At 43.0% G+C, this 16,072-nt stretch overlaps 1 protein-coding gene across 2 annotated transcripts in view; it reads right to left on the reverse strand.

Moving 5' to 3' along the window:
- mtss1lb (MTSS I-BAR domain containing 2b) overlaps positions 1–15,320 on the reverse strand; it is a 74,942-nt gene extending 59,622 nt beyond the window's left edge. For both annotated transcript variants that reach the window (XM_041941686.1, XM_041941597.1), the window contains exon 1: positions 15,188–15,320. In XM_041941686.1, coding sequence (XP_041797620.1) covers positions 15,188–15,274 — 87 coding nt within the window. In that variant the 5' untranslated portion in view covers positions 15,275–15,320. The remainder of the gene's footprint in view (positions 1–15,187) is intronic.
- Positions 15,321–16,072: the final 752 nt, after the last annotated feature.

Raw genomic sequence — 16,072 nt, forward strand, 5'->3', positions numbered from 1 at the left:
CTTTGGAAGACTTCAGCAGGATGTTAACGTGGAAAGAGCTTCCTGTAGGTTCCAGTCTGCTGGACTTGCACACACTCAGATATGCATGGTGATTAAAAGTAGGTCCAGCATCGTGTGCACTGCCCCCCACCAAAAAAAAGGGTCAAGCTGTCTTTGGACTGTGCAGGGATGTAAATCTGTAAATCATGCAGAAAACATCTAAACACGATAATTATGAGACAAGATCCAAAGCTATGAGGATTGTCATTTTCATCTGGTTCAACCTCTCTCTTTTTAAACTGTAGCTAAGCTTTACCCTCCACTTGATCCCTGTTTTAAATCCATCACAGTCCAGGGACCCTGTCATCTACCTCTAACCTCCAACAATGATCCCTCACCCCTGATATCGAGCGATAGATTTTTTCCCTTTCCCCCTTACACTGCTACTTCCAGTAATCCTCCATTTCATCTGGTCTCTGGACTCTGGGGTGTTGTCAGCAGTCCTCTGGCCTAGTTCTCAGAGCACCACCAGTCCACCCAGTCTGTCCAGCACTCTATTGAGAGCTCCACTCCACCACTCACTACAGTGGATGAGAAGCTTACTGTCTCCTCTCGTTCTTTTGTTCCCTTTGTTTCCCCCACAGCAAGACAGAAAAACAGAGGAAATCCAGCAAGAGAGGCAGAGTGAGAGGGAAAACGGGTGGAGGCAGGCAGAGAGGGATGTAAGGATTAGCCAGATTTTTTTGCTGTATAATCGAGCCAATTCACACGTTAAAAGAGAAATGCAAGACCCAAACAAAAGGGGCTAATTTCACAGTGCTTCATATGCATAATCAACTGGCTGGGAGTTTTCAAAAAGAGGATCAAACTCATTTTTATCAAGGTTGGGAGTGGATGTACAGCCCAGAGAGAAATGCTACATATTATCTGTCTCCCAGAAAGGATGGCGCTGCCTATTGTCTGCTCTGTAGTCGGCTGCACCATTACAGTGATTCACAGTCACTTGCATAGGTAGAGCTTACTGCCCTGCTCTCAAATACAGACATGAGCTGGATAAGTGAATCTGGGCCTGTAAACTACACTTCAATAACACTAAATCTTTTCCAACTTGCTCTTGTCTGTGTACATCCGCTCGAAGACATCACTCCTGTCACTTTGAAGTTAAACTGATTTCTTGACCCGGCAAACATCTCTTTGAGGTTTGGAACAAAAATCACTGTTTTAGTGTTGCAGTTACGTCACCTGATGATGCAACCCATCAGTAAAATGTCATCAGTTGTTCCTCAGCCTTGGACCTGTCTGTCTACAGAATTCATCCAAATACTTTCATGTTTATTAAGAGGTTCTGCTGATAGATGAGACTGGCACTGGTTTGATTTTTGATCAGTCACTTAAAAAGTCATATGATTCTGTGTTCCAACACGTCAGGGTTTCCTGAGCATTTTTCAGTTGAGGCGAAATACAGACACCTCCCCTATTATTAGAAATAATTATTACATTTCTGTAGAACAGCAGGCTTATTAAGCTTCAGGTAAAATAAGCAGTGGCGCTACACTACACAGATATTTCATTTAATTTATTTAAACATATTTAAACCAACCATCATGTAGTGACATTGATTTTCACTTTGCAGTAATTATTTAGAGTAGAGGACAAAAGTAGCATAAAATGAAAACATTATCAAAAACCTTCAGAAAGAAGGTTGTGTTGAACACTGCCTCTGCCCAACAGTCAACATTTGTTTGAGCGCAGTTCTTCCCGAATCTTAGCCAATAGTTGTTGTTGTTGTTTTTTTTTTATTTAACCGAACGTAATGGTCATTTCTAACGCTGTTTTGGGGTTTCAGCTGGAGGACTTACCGGAGAGAAACTGTAACTTGAATTTGTTTGATATCAGCTTTAACGTTTTGGAATATCTCGCTTCATTTCACTCTTTTTTTAACGCACCATGCAGCATGAAGAAAAGTGGAGTCATGATTTCCTCCACCATGCTGAGTAAAACACTTTGTTTCAAAGGGGAAAGGATCAGCATGCAGATGAGGAGACAGAGGCTGCCTCGCTGCATAATTGATGAAGTGCAGCAGCTAATTCCAATCTAAACATAGTGATGAGGGGAAACAGGAAACCATCTGTGTGCTGTTGTGTTTCTGCGCCGCAAGGCCAGAGATCATAGACGCCCTATCAGTGAAACATCTGCCCGGCGGGATCAATCTGCGCCAGGTTTTGGGTAAAACATGAATGTCGTGCAGTATGTCAGACAGGGCTAGCCACGAATGTACACAAAATAACAGTTGTTCATACATCTCATCTGTGCTGCACTATACTTTACTGTACTGTACTGAGTGGACGAGCAGATGAACAAGGCTCGCTGACTGCTGTAACTCACTGTACAGAGAACACCAACCACTGAGTTGACTTGCAGCATAGTGCGACATTTAAAGCAATTCTTTTTGGAGCCAAGCTGTTGGTCAAAATCAAAGCAGAGGCCTCACATTAGTGCTTACCGTGTGTCGAGCTTCAAAAACACTGAAAACTACACTTACCATAAAAAACACCGCCCGCCTGGTAAATTTCAAACTCCATTCCTCCAGTTTTCAGCTTCCATAGACAGCATCATATAACCGTTTTTACAACCTGAGTAGTGGTAACCATGAAAACTGATGTTGACGTGCTTTCAGGCCAAAGCAGCATTTCATACATAAATGTAAACCTTCAGGCATGAATCACTAAATGTAGAGAGATTTAGACACAGAACAGACAGCACGCTGGGACTATCTACATTATCTATCATTGGACAGCCTGTTCTCAAGCAGCCATCAATCATCCAGGCTCTTATAGGCATAAATATGTCACTTAGCTGTGTCTTTCCTCCCTTTTTGCTGGGCTGAAAGTCGTTATTATCTGCACCGCTGCAATCATGTGAAAAGGCTGTTGATGCACGCTCAAGGTGCATCCCTCAAGCCACTTAGTGTAAGTGACGACAGCCGTTACTGTGACCTTCAGCACTAAGAGAGACACCTATGCAGAGTCAAGGAGGAGAGGAACTTTGAGGGCTAATCCTGATGAAACCTAAACAGATGAGACTGAATGTGCCCCAAAATCTCAACACTGAGAGCAGATTTGGTTGAAGTTCAGAACATACGAGGAACTAAAGCAATTTCTGAGCCTAATTTAATAGAGGTTGCAACAACGTGTGGCTTTCATGGTGCTGCTGTGGACCTCCAGAATCACTTTGTGTTGGGACTATTAACAGTTACATATCATGAAGAATCACCAGTGGATCAAAGGACTATGCGCGATGTGAAAGGAGTGGCTTGTAGTGTACATGTGCTTGTTACTCATTTGCCAACTTTCAGGCCAATACCAATAAATCTGCAGTATGCTAATTGACAATATATTAACTTATCAGTCCGGCTTTAACTCTAGGCATAAATATCTGTCTTCTGTCTGCTGGGAGCAGCTTCCAAAGATGATTTAATATGAACTTTTCTGTTGCATAATGTCACAGTGTGAAAATGTTGGGTTGTGCTTGGCCATCGTGCAATGCATTGAGCTGTAAATGGGAAGTTATTTAAATACATGACAGGAAGCCAGACAGGACTGCACAGATCTACAGTACGCTGTGAGATGCAGAGGCTGTCTGTGATGATGGTGAGGAGGGGTGGAGTTTCTTTATGGCTGAATGCAGATGCTGCATTGTAATTTTTCCTCTGAATTTCTCTACAGCTACACTATTCTGTGCAGTTCTGAAGCTTCTGGCATGAACAGGAAATAAGTCTAGATTTTCACTTACAGATAAATGACCTCTTGCTCAGTCTGCAGTCTGATTCCATAATCATGAACGCCCCTCCCCCACACATGTACACACATACGTAGTTAAAGCCAACATATCTTCCTAAAATGACGATGTGACAGCATGCAGAGAACTTTCTGTTTATGCTGTTGGTTCTTGTTGAAATGAACAAGAGAATATTGATTTGTCACATTCATTGTTATTCTCTGTCCCTGGCCTGTTCATAATGATCAGTGTGTTTTACAGTGAACAGCTGAGTGTGATGAGAAGGCTTTGACAGGTCTGACAAAGGGCTCAGTGAGAGAGGCTTTCTTGGCTGGCTCCCAGCAGCCTCCACGCCTCCCACGACCAGTCCGCCCCATTCATCTCCACCGGCCCTAACGAGCCCCGGGGCCCTAACGACCTCGGAGATTTTAACGAGCTCTAACGGGGGAGTGCTCCTTTACGCGTCCTATGATTCGCCTGGCACGTTGGCACCTTTTTACTTATGAAGCGAGCCGAATGTTTTTATGTGGTTGTTTTTGCAATGAAACGTTTCAAGGTCAAAATCGTCTGAATCATGTCAACAACAAAACCATGCATGTCAATGATGGTAATTTCTGCTAAGCTGCAGGACACACAAAACTACTCACCTCTTCTTCTGTGATCTTACATATCAGCTTTCTACTAGATTGCTTCTTCACCTTGTCTTGCACCTTTAAATAGATTTTTTTCCTCCACAATTAATTTGCTGAAGAAATTCTTGAGATAAAAGGAAGCTTAAACTGTTCCTTGTTCAATTCTTCACAGACATTTGGAAACAAATGCAGCGTGTCCTGTGCTGTTGGTTGATGCTGGACTCAAGGGAAAATGGAAAGCGATCAGTTTGTCTTCAGGACAGTTGGGACTGTCTTAGAGCTGCCCCTTGAAGGAAGACCGAAAAAAGGAGAAAGCTATCATAGAAGCCGTGACACACCACCCAGGTTTATAAGGTTGCAACCAAAAAGAGGCGTCCAGTCAGTGGTAGGCCACCAATACTGACCTTTAATAAACTACAGGGTTCGTAGGGACAGGGGCAAGTCAAATTCAAGGACTTTCAAGTACTTTTTCAAGCACTGACAATAAAAACAAACAGCCATTCACTTTGAGTTTGAGAGGTTTTCTGCAGGGTTAACGTATATAACAAAAAATGTCCACGTCACAGTTCACTGGTAAAAGCTGAGTGAACACTTAAACTCTAAACTGGCTGCTAATTCTTACAGCTTTGTAATACTGGCCACATTTCAACAACAACAACATAAATACAAATAAATATCAGATAGTTGGTTGAAAACCATCTTTTATGATTAAATTGCAGCTCAGTTGTGTCACTGCAATCAGGAAAATGTTTCTCCACAACATTTAGGAACTGGTATTTGCTTGAAGGACCGCATACATTCTGAGTCCCAAATTCAAGCACTTCAAGCACCTCAAGCACCATGTACAAACCCTAAAACTAACAACTGCCCAGTTTAGCAACAAAGCTACCTGGCTCTCTATCTGGCAGGCCTTCTGGTTCGTGGCTGACTAACTAGCTATTGACAAGCGAGCACGTTGGCTGCCACCAGCCATTTAGCAAGGATACGCAATGACTTTCACCACACCAAATTGGACTAAGCATTAACATATGTTTGTGTTAATTTAGCTAATGAGATATTAGCCTTATAAGAGAGCACCATAGCTACCCTCCAATCGCACATTCACGGGCCATGCATGAAAAAGACAACAGAAAACGTGCTTCTTATCATTTAAGCTAGCACACAGTAGAACAGCCCAGGTGTAAATAACAGAATTAATATGGCTGGATTCCTGCTGTGGTTTCCTGTACTGTGCATGCTGGCACACTGTCAGCGTGATGGCCTGTTGGGAACAGAGCCATCATTAATGTAATCGCTTTAATGCCACCTGTGCTTTTGCTGCTGTGAGCAGCCGAAATGTGCGCTGTGAAAAAAGCCTTTTCTGAAACACTGGAAGCAAAGCATCACTATCTTGGTGTCGTGCCATTGTTCTGACGGCCCATCATTCCGAAACCTTAAAAGTCCAAAATACAACCAAATCACCACAATAAATATTGACGAGTTTCTCATTTTATGCCAGAACAATGGCAAGTCCCCGCTAGCTCATCACTTTTACTTGTTGCACGAAAATATAGATGCTGAGAGTGAATTAATGGAAATGGACGCCTGATGGACATGCAGGAGCCCCGAGGATGAGAGCGCAGTCTTTGTCTTTTCCCTCCTTTTTTCTGATGACACGCAACCCGGCCTCTGTTTTAAACAACAGCAGTGCAGTGGGAAGCCCCCTGGACCACACACACCACAGATTGGACTAATGATACGCCTCCACAGAGGATCTTCAGTTCTGCAGCGTGGCCCAGAGTTACAGAACTTAATTGTCACCGGCCTTTAAAGGGCTGGACAACAATGGGCCATCTCTGTGAGGTTACTGACCAGTTTACTTCCAGTTCTCCTGGTTTGTTGTTGTTGTTCTTGTCTTTCCAGTTTACGACTTTAATGAGGAGGCAACAAGCCTCCAACACTGTTTCCACTGAAAAACATACAAGTTCAACATTTTTTAAAAGCTTTCACTGCATCACGCACTAGTATTGAGTCTCATTTTTAACATGTTGTTGTTACCTTGTATTTAAATGTAAATTAGTTCATTTTCAGCAAGCAGTTTGAAGCTTGGGCTTCAGGAAATTAGAATTATGGGTATTTTTCATTAACATTTTATAAGTCAAACTATCAGCTGATTTATCAATTGATCAAATAAGTTTTAGATAAATCAATTATGAAAGTAATCATACTGTCAACTTGTCTGAGAGGGTTTGAGAGGGTCTTCAAGAAATAAGTGGAAAAATTGCACAAACAGGTGTACTAAACTGGAATCGGCACACCTGATGGGCAGATGATACTTTCAGCGTCAGCTTGACATAAATTTCCTCCTCTGTCCCTGTCTGCAAAGGTCCATGAGACACGTCCACATGCAGCCCAGAATTTAGGACTGACTGCGCGCACTGACCAAAATGCCCACCGCACATGTGTGAACACATCTGCCTATGCATACATCTGAAGCATTCAAAACAGAACCAGATGCATATCCACTGTCTGTGTGCACCTCTTTTTTGAAGTATATCCAGTTGTAAAGAATGCATGAAGAAAGCCTGATGCCAGTGGGGTTGTTGTCTGAACTAAACACTAACACTAAAAATGCATGTGTTTTTGCATACATGCTTCATTTTCCAATACATGGACACATTTTTTAGAAAGGGTTTTTGGCCTTTATTAGACAGAGAGTCGAGATATATGAGGAACATGAAGGGTATAACATGCAACAAAGGTCCCCAGCTGGAATCCAACCAGGGACTTTGCAGCCATATGTAAGGAGTCTTAGCCACTAATCTATCAGGACACCGCAGCAACAAAGTTTTTCAGGCAGTATTTCATTTTATATTTTACTCTCCTTTCTTCAATTGCTTTCTGGAATTGAACCTGTCAAATACAGTCATTGTAAAGCTAAATATTTAGCATAGGTCACGCCACAAGGCAGACATCTACATGAAGGCTTTGCTGCGAGGCCAGGATGACACATTCATGGACACAGTGCACTTACTGTGGAACTGCAAGTGCACCAACCCACACACACACAAGGTTGTGTCTATGCTTTGTGTTATGTGGTTGGCTACGCACACTGCGGTGTAAGACATGGTCATGGCCAGAGAATATAAGCAATGCAGAAGTGGCTGGCCAACACAAGCCGGAGGCTCTTCCTGGTTCAAACCATAACTGAGCGGAGGGCTTTACTCCGAGGAGGCAGCTCTGCACCGCTGAACTCAAAGCAAAAGGCCACAGGTGTAAGAATTGAAGAACTGAAATGCGTGTATCCCATAGTTTTACATGGTAGCAGTCCTTGCTATGAATCATTGAGCAACATTAATAACATTAATCAGCAATCCTGAAGGGGCCTTGGCAGCATAAAGGTTGCGGATTCAATTCCAACTGGCGACCCTTGTTGCATGTCATTCCCTTCTATCTCCCCCCATTTCCTGTCTGCCTCTTCGGTCTCAAGCTGTCCAATAAAGCTGAAAAATGCCTCAGATAAATAAATAAAATGAATACTGCTGGATTCCAGTACAGAAACAGAAACAGAAAAGTATTTAGTTTGGATGATTTTGGGGAAACCCTCTCTGTCTGTAAGTGGAGACACTACTCTCATGTTTCTCATGTTTGAAACTAGAGCAGCAACTCGTAATTTTAAATGCATTCATTCAATAGTCTGTTAATATCAAATGCCTGTCACATGCCTAAGATCCCAGAGCTAAAAATAATGTCTTCTAAACACCTCATTTAGTCTGCACATCAATCTGCAAATTCAATCACTGTGTATGGTTTCTTCCTTTATCTTTCCTTTTTTTCAAATATATATAGTTTGTGTTTGTGTCCAAAGTTATTGTGACTCCTATACTTTGTGTGAATGTATGTTTTCATACAGCAAATGTTTGTGGATTTTGGAGAATAAATGGCTTAAATCATATTTCCTGTCAGTGTAAATGACAAGGCATTTCTGCACCAATTGAAATAAACAAAGAGTCAGTCAAAATAAACTGTTAAACACAGTGATATTTATCACTGAAGCTTCATGGGAAAATGTGATTATTTGGTGTATGTTCCAGCTCAAAATGGAGTGGAACATCTCATTACTAATAAAACCATAACACAAAAACATTAAAAATTTACTTTTTTGTGCTTTTATGTGAATAATTTTGTATTAAAGGGCAAGAAAAACATGAAAAATAAGAGTGATGCTTGAGTTTTTAAGACTTCAGACAAAGCATAGTATATTTTATGTACATCTATTAACCACATCCCTCTTCAAACTGCCTTTTCACACAGTATTTTACACAGTGATTTAGGAGCTAGTAGTAGCCTATGCAAATAAAGGAACAGAAAACAGACTAAAAAGCCTTTAAAAGCCTTTCTCTCGTGTTTCTTAAGGGACCAGGAAATCATACTCTTCTTTATTCCATCCCACTGCTACTGTCAACAAAATGCTACCCAGTAACCACTGGTCCATATAGCCAGCTGACCGTAAACATGACCTCTGCGTCTCATCGCATTACTCTGTGACCTGTGTGTGTGCGTGGGTGCGTAATTCACTACAAAGTTGCGAGACATAGCCTCCAGGGATACACATTGGTAGACAACTGCATAATGCCCGCACATGTGCGCACACACACACCCACACACACACACATGCAATTTACTGTAAGAGTATATGGGGACATTTCATACTCAATGTTTCAAATGCCAAATGTCCTTGTTTTAAAACACAGTAAGAAGAGTCACAGCAACCACCAACTTCAGGACTATTATTCAAAGCTTCTTTGCAGCTCCCACTGTGCACCATTATTCACTTACAATTATCAGCTCTATTCAACACAAAAGAGTCCAAAGCCAATTTGCATATATCATGCACACACAGCTCACATACATAAAGCAGACACACAAGGAGTAACCGGTTGCCTTTGGTGGAGGATCTGCTGAGGAGGGAAAGAGGAAGGGAGGGCCTGGCAAGGAGCAGGAGGGGGAAGAGGAAGATGATGGCAAAAGAGGAAGAAAAAGTGCTTTCTAAACAGCATGGATTCAATCTGCTGACAGTGGCAGACAGCAGCATTTAGCTTGGCTCTTGATGTGAACAGGAGCATGCATGACATCTAAAACCAGTATCAGGTCCACAGATGAAACCATATAATGAGTTGGGATGACAAGGTGGCATACCAGCTCCAACATGTCTATGGCATCATTGTGTAAGACAGCTCACTTCTAAATGGAGCAAGGATGTGGCAGTAGCAATGCACTTCAGAAGTCCTACAATGGGTTTCTGAAGGTTTCAGAAAACTACACTTCAGACCATGTTAGAAATATCTGTAAAGGGGAATTCCACCTGTTTTACACACGCACGTCATGATTGTAGGCATCTGGTTTTGACAAGAGGAATGTGTGGAATTTAGATTTTTCTTGTCTATCTGAAGTCCAACAAATAGGAGTGCAATCAGTGGAGTGTTATAACAAGTTGGGATAAACCCCATAAAGGCAGAATAAACACAATTTTCCTAAGAAAATGTTTAGACTCATATAAGAACAATCCCTCTTGATCAGCACTTATAACCCACTAGAAGTGTGTGGTGGTGCCTGTATCTGCAGAGACCCTGAACTACGCCTGTATTTTCCTATTTAATCTTTGGGTGGTGGATGTGTAGCAGTGTGCAGGGCGTGAGGGCAGATAAAAAATGGAGCAACTTGGTGCCAGACCCCGAGAACACATCCAATTGGCAGTGGGGAGAGGCCACCAGTGCATGTTGTGTTTACAATCCACCAGACATGCCTATTCAAGCTGGGGCACACGACACACAAGATATCTGGCTAGTGAGAATAGGTGAAGGTGGTGAAGAAGACAAGATTTAGCTCTTTGTCTAGAATATTGGAGGCTAGTGTAGAAGTGACTGTCATTTTCAAAGACTGTAACTGCACAAATAACAGACATGAAAATCTCTCAATAAATGTAGAGTATTTACCCGACTATAGGCCGGGAGATTACTGAGTTATAAAAACTGATTTTGTGAAGTTTTAAAATAATCCCCCCAAAGTCCTTGTGTATATATACAGTATATATAAAGCAGAAAACCCATTATTATTTTCTTTTTTATTCTGGGAAAGACCCTCATGCCTCCAGGTCTCATTGTGCCCCCCCCCCCCCCCCCCCCCCCCCCCCAGAATTTTAGCTTGAATTATGTCCTTGCAAAGCACAACCAATAAATCCCTCTCATTCCGCCTCTACGATGTTGATTTGCAGCTGAGTGGACTTCTGTGTCAGAACTGCTTTGACCAACAGGACATAAAAGTAATAAAAAAAACAGCAGGAATTCTTTTGATTCCTGAATCGATTACATATATTATATACATTGATTACCAGTAAATTAGCATCGTCTCCATGCTGGCAACAGCCATGGTCCGAGGCATTAGATTTTTGGGCTGTCCATATGTACGTACTCACGTTCATTCCATCTCATTGTAGTGAATGCAGTATCTCAGGAGTACCTTTTATAAATTTTATATCCAAAAGGTTGAAGGTCAAATTCACTGTGACATCATAATGTACTTGTTCTGGTCATTATTCAGCATTACTAACTCAAGAATAATAACCGCAATAAATCGTAATATCAAATCACAATAAAACTCAAATCAGCGCCCAAGTATTGTGTTTGTATCCAATCTGGAGAAACGCATATCGTATCAGCCCCACCGTACAGCTAGAGAAACTCAAGTCAAGCCATTGTATTTGATTAGAGCCATTGAAAGAGCTGAAACTAACAGTTATTTTTATTATCAGTTAACCTGCATAATATCAGAAAACAGTGAAAAATTCAGATCACAGTACCTGCTTGTTTTGTCTGACCAAATATTCAGTTCACTATCGTACATGACCAAGAACAGCAGCAAATCAATACGGTTGAACCGTAAGTTTTTTTTGTTTGTTTTTTTTTGGGGGGGGGTTGGTCTTTTGCTTGAAAAACGACTGAAATAATAATTATTATTAACAATCAAAATGGTTGCAAGTTAGTTTTCTGTCAGACCTACAGTATGATAACCGTTTGAATGATATCTGATTCCTAGATATTTGAATAGTCACATCTGTTATTGGTGCACAGCAACCTTAAGCGTACATACAGTAGTGCATTTGAACACAGATCATGTGGACTGTAACGGTTTGGGTATTTAAAGATGCCTTCTCTGCAGTGACTGTGTGACTGCCCAAGTCTTGCATCTACTTAGTAACCAAAGCTGTCCTGTTTCCAGGAATCAGTGGAGACAAACTATTAATCCATGTGTTTCTTCTGACAAATCGCTTCTTCTTTGTTGAGCCATAAACATGATTGAAGCCACATTGTTTCCTGTTGAGTCAAACTGAATTTGAGGTCTGATGACTCAATGATTCTCATCCACTCGCTGACGTTCATTCAGAGTCTCCTCTGGGATTCAGGAATTCATCCATCCCAGACTAGGGCAGCAGTGTTTTTTTGGCACAGGTTGTAGTGACCCATATACCTCAGAGTGAGCTGGATAACATAAACAAGAGGACCATTAGAAACCAGATGAAAACAGAAACAGCGTAAGAGAAGGGGGAGCAGGCTTCTTTAAAGTACAATGTGACAGCATGCTGTTCTGTAGCCCAGGGAGCAATTCAGCAACGTCCGTATGCAAAACAGTGCCCATCAAAAACACTGCCTCTAAGAATAGACCATTACCCGAGGTGATTTAACAACAATCAGATGAGATGCAGCTTTCTGTCCCAGTGGAAAAATGTGCTGAAACAGCTCACAGTACCACGATATGTCTGTGGACCTCTCACTTTCTGCCCACATCCTCTGCTCTGGTGAGAAAACGGTACAGATGCTGTGTCATAGGTGCTGATGTTGCCATGCAACCAAGGTGGTTTTCATAGGGATGAGCAGCTTCACAAGTCTATTATCATCTCAGAATGGTTGTATTTGACAAAATAACGATTTTCCATTAGCAGGAACCGTTGAAACTGCCTTGATTTATGATGTGCACGGTGGCTGCTTCCCACCATGAACGCTCTCAGAAGAATCTGTTTACCAAAACCCAGAAGAATGGCCCGTGCAGCTGGAACTGCTCATTTCCAAACACAGGACAAGCAACGCTGAGTATCTTCATCACTGCCACGTCTACTGTCCAGGCACTGCAGACAATAAGCATGACACCAACGCCGCTGAGCACACCTTCATTTACAATTCATTTAGACGAGTTCATTTAACTTGGTTGATTGTTTAATTTGTTGTTACAGCCGAAGAAATCATTCCTGTCTCTTCATTTTAAGTTAAACTGAATCCTTGTTCCCGTAGCAATTTCCCACAGCCCAAAGTGATGTCATGAAGCTGCATGTGTTGTCCGACCAACAAACAGACAAACTCAAAGACATTAAATTTACTGTCACATCAGACAAATTAAAGCAGCACCTCCTGAACAGTTTAGAAGATCAATTAATTGCTGATTTGAAAATCCTTATCTGTTATCCTTAAACAGATAAACCAAGTTTGGTATTTGTCTTAGATAGCAGTAGCTTAAATATAACAATTATCAAATGACAGAAATCTTAAATCCAGAAAAAAAAACAACATCATATAAATTGGTTTATAGTGTAAGATCTAAAAGTCCACAACATACAACATGTCCATTTTTGAAAGAGCAGAGTGACAGACTGACTCAAAAAGGATAAAAAATATAGCTCATAACACAACATGTTAGACTTGACATTGTGCAGTCTGACCTGTGCTTTCATGGATCTTGTTACTCCTGTTGATTAATAACCAACATTTTGATTCTTTGATGCTACAATCCAAAAACTACGATGCTGCAGTACTTGATGTTCACATTTCTGACTGTGCGCTTGACCCTAAAGGTGCATTTTACACATGGAGATTCACTGCCTACTTATGAGGGGCACTACTCAGTCTATGAAAACAATGATGTCCTATTTGGCAATAGAGGGGCCTTTCTTATGTTTGGAAAAAAAAAAAAATTATCATACAATGTAATAATAATTATCTTAGCTTGGGGCTTGTAGACTTCACATTTTCAACAGAAAGCCTGTGTCATAAAGCGGGACGGTGATGGTCAGCGGTGGTCTAACGGGGTGAACTATGGAAGGTGTAGCAGGGTCAGAATAAGGGGAAGTGTTTAGTCTTCTTTTTTAAAATGCTCTTGTGCAATGTGAAATGCAGAATAAACTGATTTGAAATGAGTCTATTTTTTTTTACCATTGGAAATATTCTTCGATCCATGTAGCTCTTGTTGGATTAGTATTGATTTGATATCTAGGATCATACTTGTGTATCCGTTTCCCTTATTCCCACATGTCTCACTGGAACAACAGAGAGCCAATAATCTTCCCTTATGGCCAAATGAGCATAAAGCCCTGGCCATGACCTCTACATCTGGGGTCATATAGAAGGCAATAAAACATGAAAATTTAATCTCCAGTGGACAAAACAATTACAGATACCACTGCTAACCATGTAACAGTCAACCTCTGCATTTCTGCACCAACAATATTTAGCATGGCAGAGACAAAGAGAGGGAAGGCAGGGAATCACAGGCAGGCAGGCACAGAAAGCTGCATGGGCGTCTGACAGGCAGACATATTGACAGAGACTGCATCATGAACCATTTGATGGGCGCTTTCATCCAAAGCATCTCACAGCAGCACAGTGAACACAGTGCATCTAGCATGGGTGGGTACTGAGCCCCCGAAGCCTGGCAGCAGCCGCTGCAAGTGCCATGCTGGAGCCATCAGGCTGCAGAGCCGCTGACTGACAGACAGACCGATCATCCAGGCAGACAGACAGACAGGCGGGCAGAGAGAGCGGGGAGACAGAAAGGCAGAGGCGGGGAGGCTGGGTGTCTGACGGCTGCACGGCTTCTCACGCCTTCATGTTTTGCTGCCAGATCAGGCCGACAGAAAATCAATGACGCTGCACTCTCATGGAGACGCGCAGTAAGCGGGAAAGGGAGGTCCAGTGAGGCTGAACATGCAACAGTCACATACAGGCACGTTCTAGCTGAGGGAAAGCCAAGACGACCGTGACTGTGATAAGGATGATGATGATTATGATGAAGCATCTCGAGCAATTGTCTACCCAGGTCCACATGGGTGGGTATGTAACGGAATGTGTCAAAGCTGGAGTCTAATAGACCTATAGCTCCATCATCGGACATTAATCTGATTGGAGGCCTCTCTAATGTGCCAATTTGCTTCATGAACCCATCGAGATGAATGGTGGTCCTGGCTGATTGAGGTGCCGGCCACCTACACGGGGCTTTCACAGGAGCCCCGGCCTTCCTAAATAATCTATTCAAATATACAAAACAAACAAAAGTGTCTGCGTATCATCGCAAGACGCACCGAGAGCCCCGTGAGTGCGCTCCGTGAGTGTGGTGGTCCTGATCCTTGAAAGGGTGAGGGAACTGAGCGTCACGTCAAGTCCGTCCGATAACGGATGCATTGACATTTACATGCGCAGCCAATATTCAGGGAGGAGGAGGATGGGGCGGGTTTCGCACCAACAACCCACCGGGCCGCCGCATCACGGCCAAAAAAACGGTGCGTAGCTCCATCTCAACATGAAACACAACCATTGTTATTATCAGCTTATTCATAGAGGTGTGTGTGTGTGAGTTTGTGTGCAGACACCTCGAACGTGTATTTGAAACCGAGACACCAGCTCAGCTATTATTAGGCTGTATGATCATTCTCAGGGAGGGAGCACATGCGTTAAACCACGATCATGGATGCAGCGAAACGTAAAAACAAGCATTACCTTCATGTCGTTGACAATCGCCTGGAATAGACCCCCGAGGGCCCCGCATTCCTTCTCCACGGTCTCCATGTTTGCCAAATCCACCATTCACCGGAATTTGCAAAAGCGCGCACCAACTGCGCGCTACCAAGACCCAGCAGGGAAAAAAATATGCAAAAATGTATTTCCACAAAATCACGACCCGGCTCTCCGGTTTCTCCTTAAAACCGGTAGAGCGACAATAACGGAGGGATGCAGCAAGAGCAGGAGGAGGAGGAGGAGGAGGGGTGGAGGAAAAAAAAGAAAAGATGCCGAGAGAAACGGCTGGCGCTGCGGTCTCTTCCTCGCCAAGGGAAGATGGGTTGTGAGAGAGGAAAGATGGTCTCTCTCTCTCTCTCTCTCTCTCTCTCTCTCTCTCTCTCTAGCTCTGTCTCTCTCTCTCTCCCCGGCTCTGGGTCAGTCAGGCGGCGAGACGTTTAGGTGGTACCGGGGCGACCGCTCATGTTGGCGCAGCCAGCGCTACGCGGAGTCGTCGGGAACGCATGTGAAGGCAGCGGAGAACCGGAGCGATGGATCGCCGCGTACGTGACGCGCGCGTGTGTATGTGTGTGTCAGGGTCTGTGTCTGTGCGTCCGTGCATGCATGTGCGCGTAGGTAAAGGCAGGCTGTGATTGGTGCAGAGGCGGTGGGCTCAGCGGTGCGGGGAGAGCAAGCCAGTAATACGATCCACGCAACTGCAAGGGAGTCAAAAAAAAAAAAAAAGGAGGCTGGACAACTCCGGCCGGCGTGTCACATGGCCGCACGCACGCACGGTAGACACCAGAAGAAAGTTCATTCAGATGTAGCTACCAGAAGAGTGTGTGCACAGGAATGTGTCCTGATGACCCTGATTAATCACCTTTAAAA

The sequence above is a fragment of the Chelmon rostratus genome, chromosome 1, assembly GCF_017976325.1.
Source record: "Chelmon rostratus isolate fCheRos1 chromosome 1, fCheRos1.pri, whole genome shotgun sequence".
Lineage (NCBI taxonomy): Eukaryota > Metazoa > Chordata > Actinopteri > Chaetodontiformes > Chaetodontidae > Chelmon > Chelmon rostratus.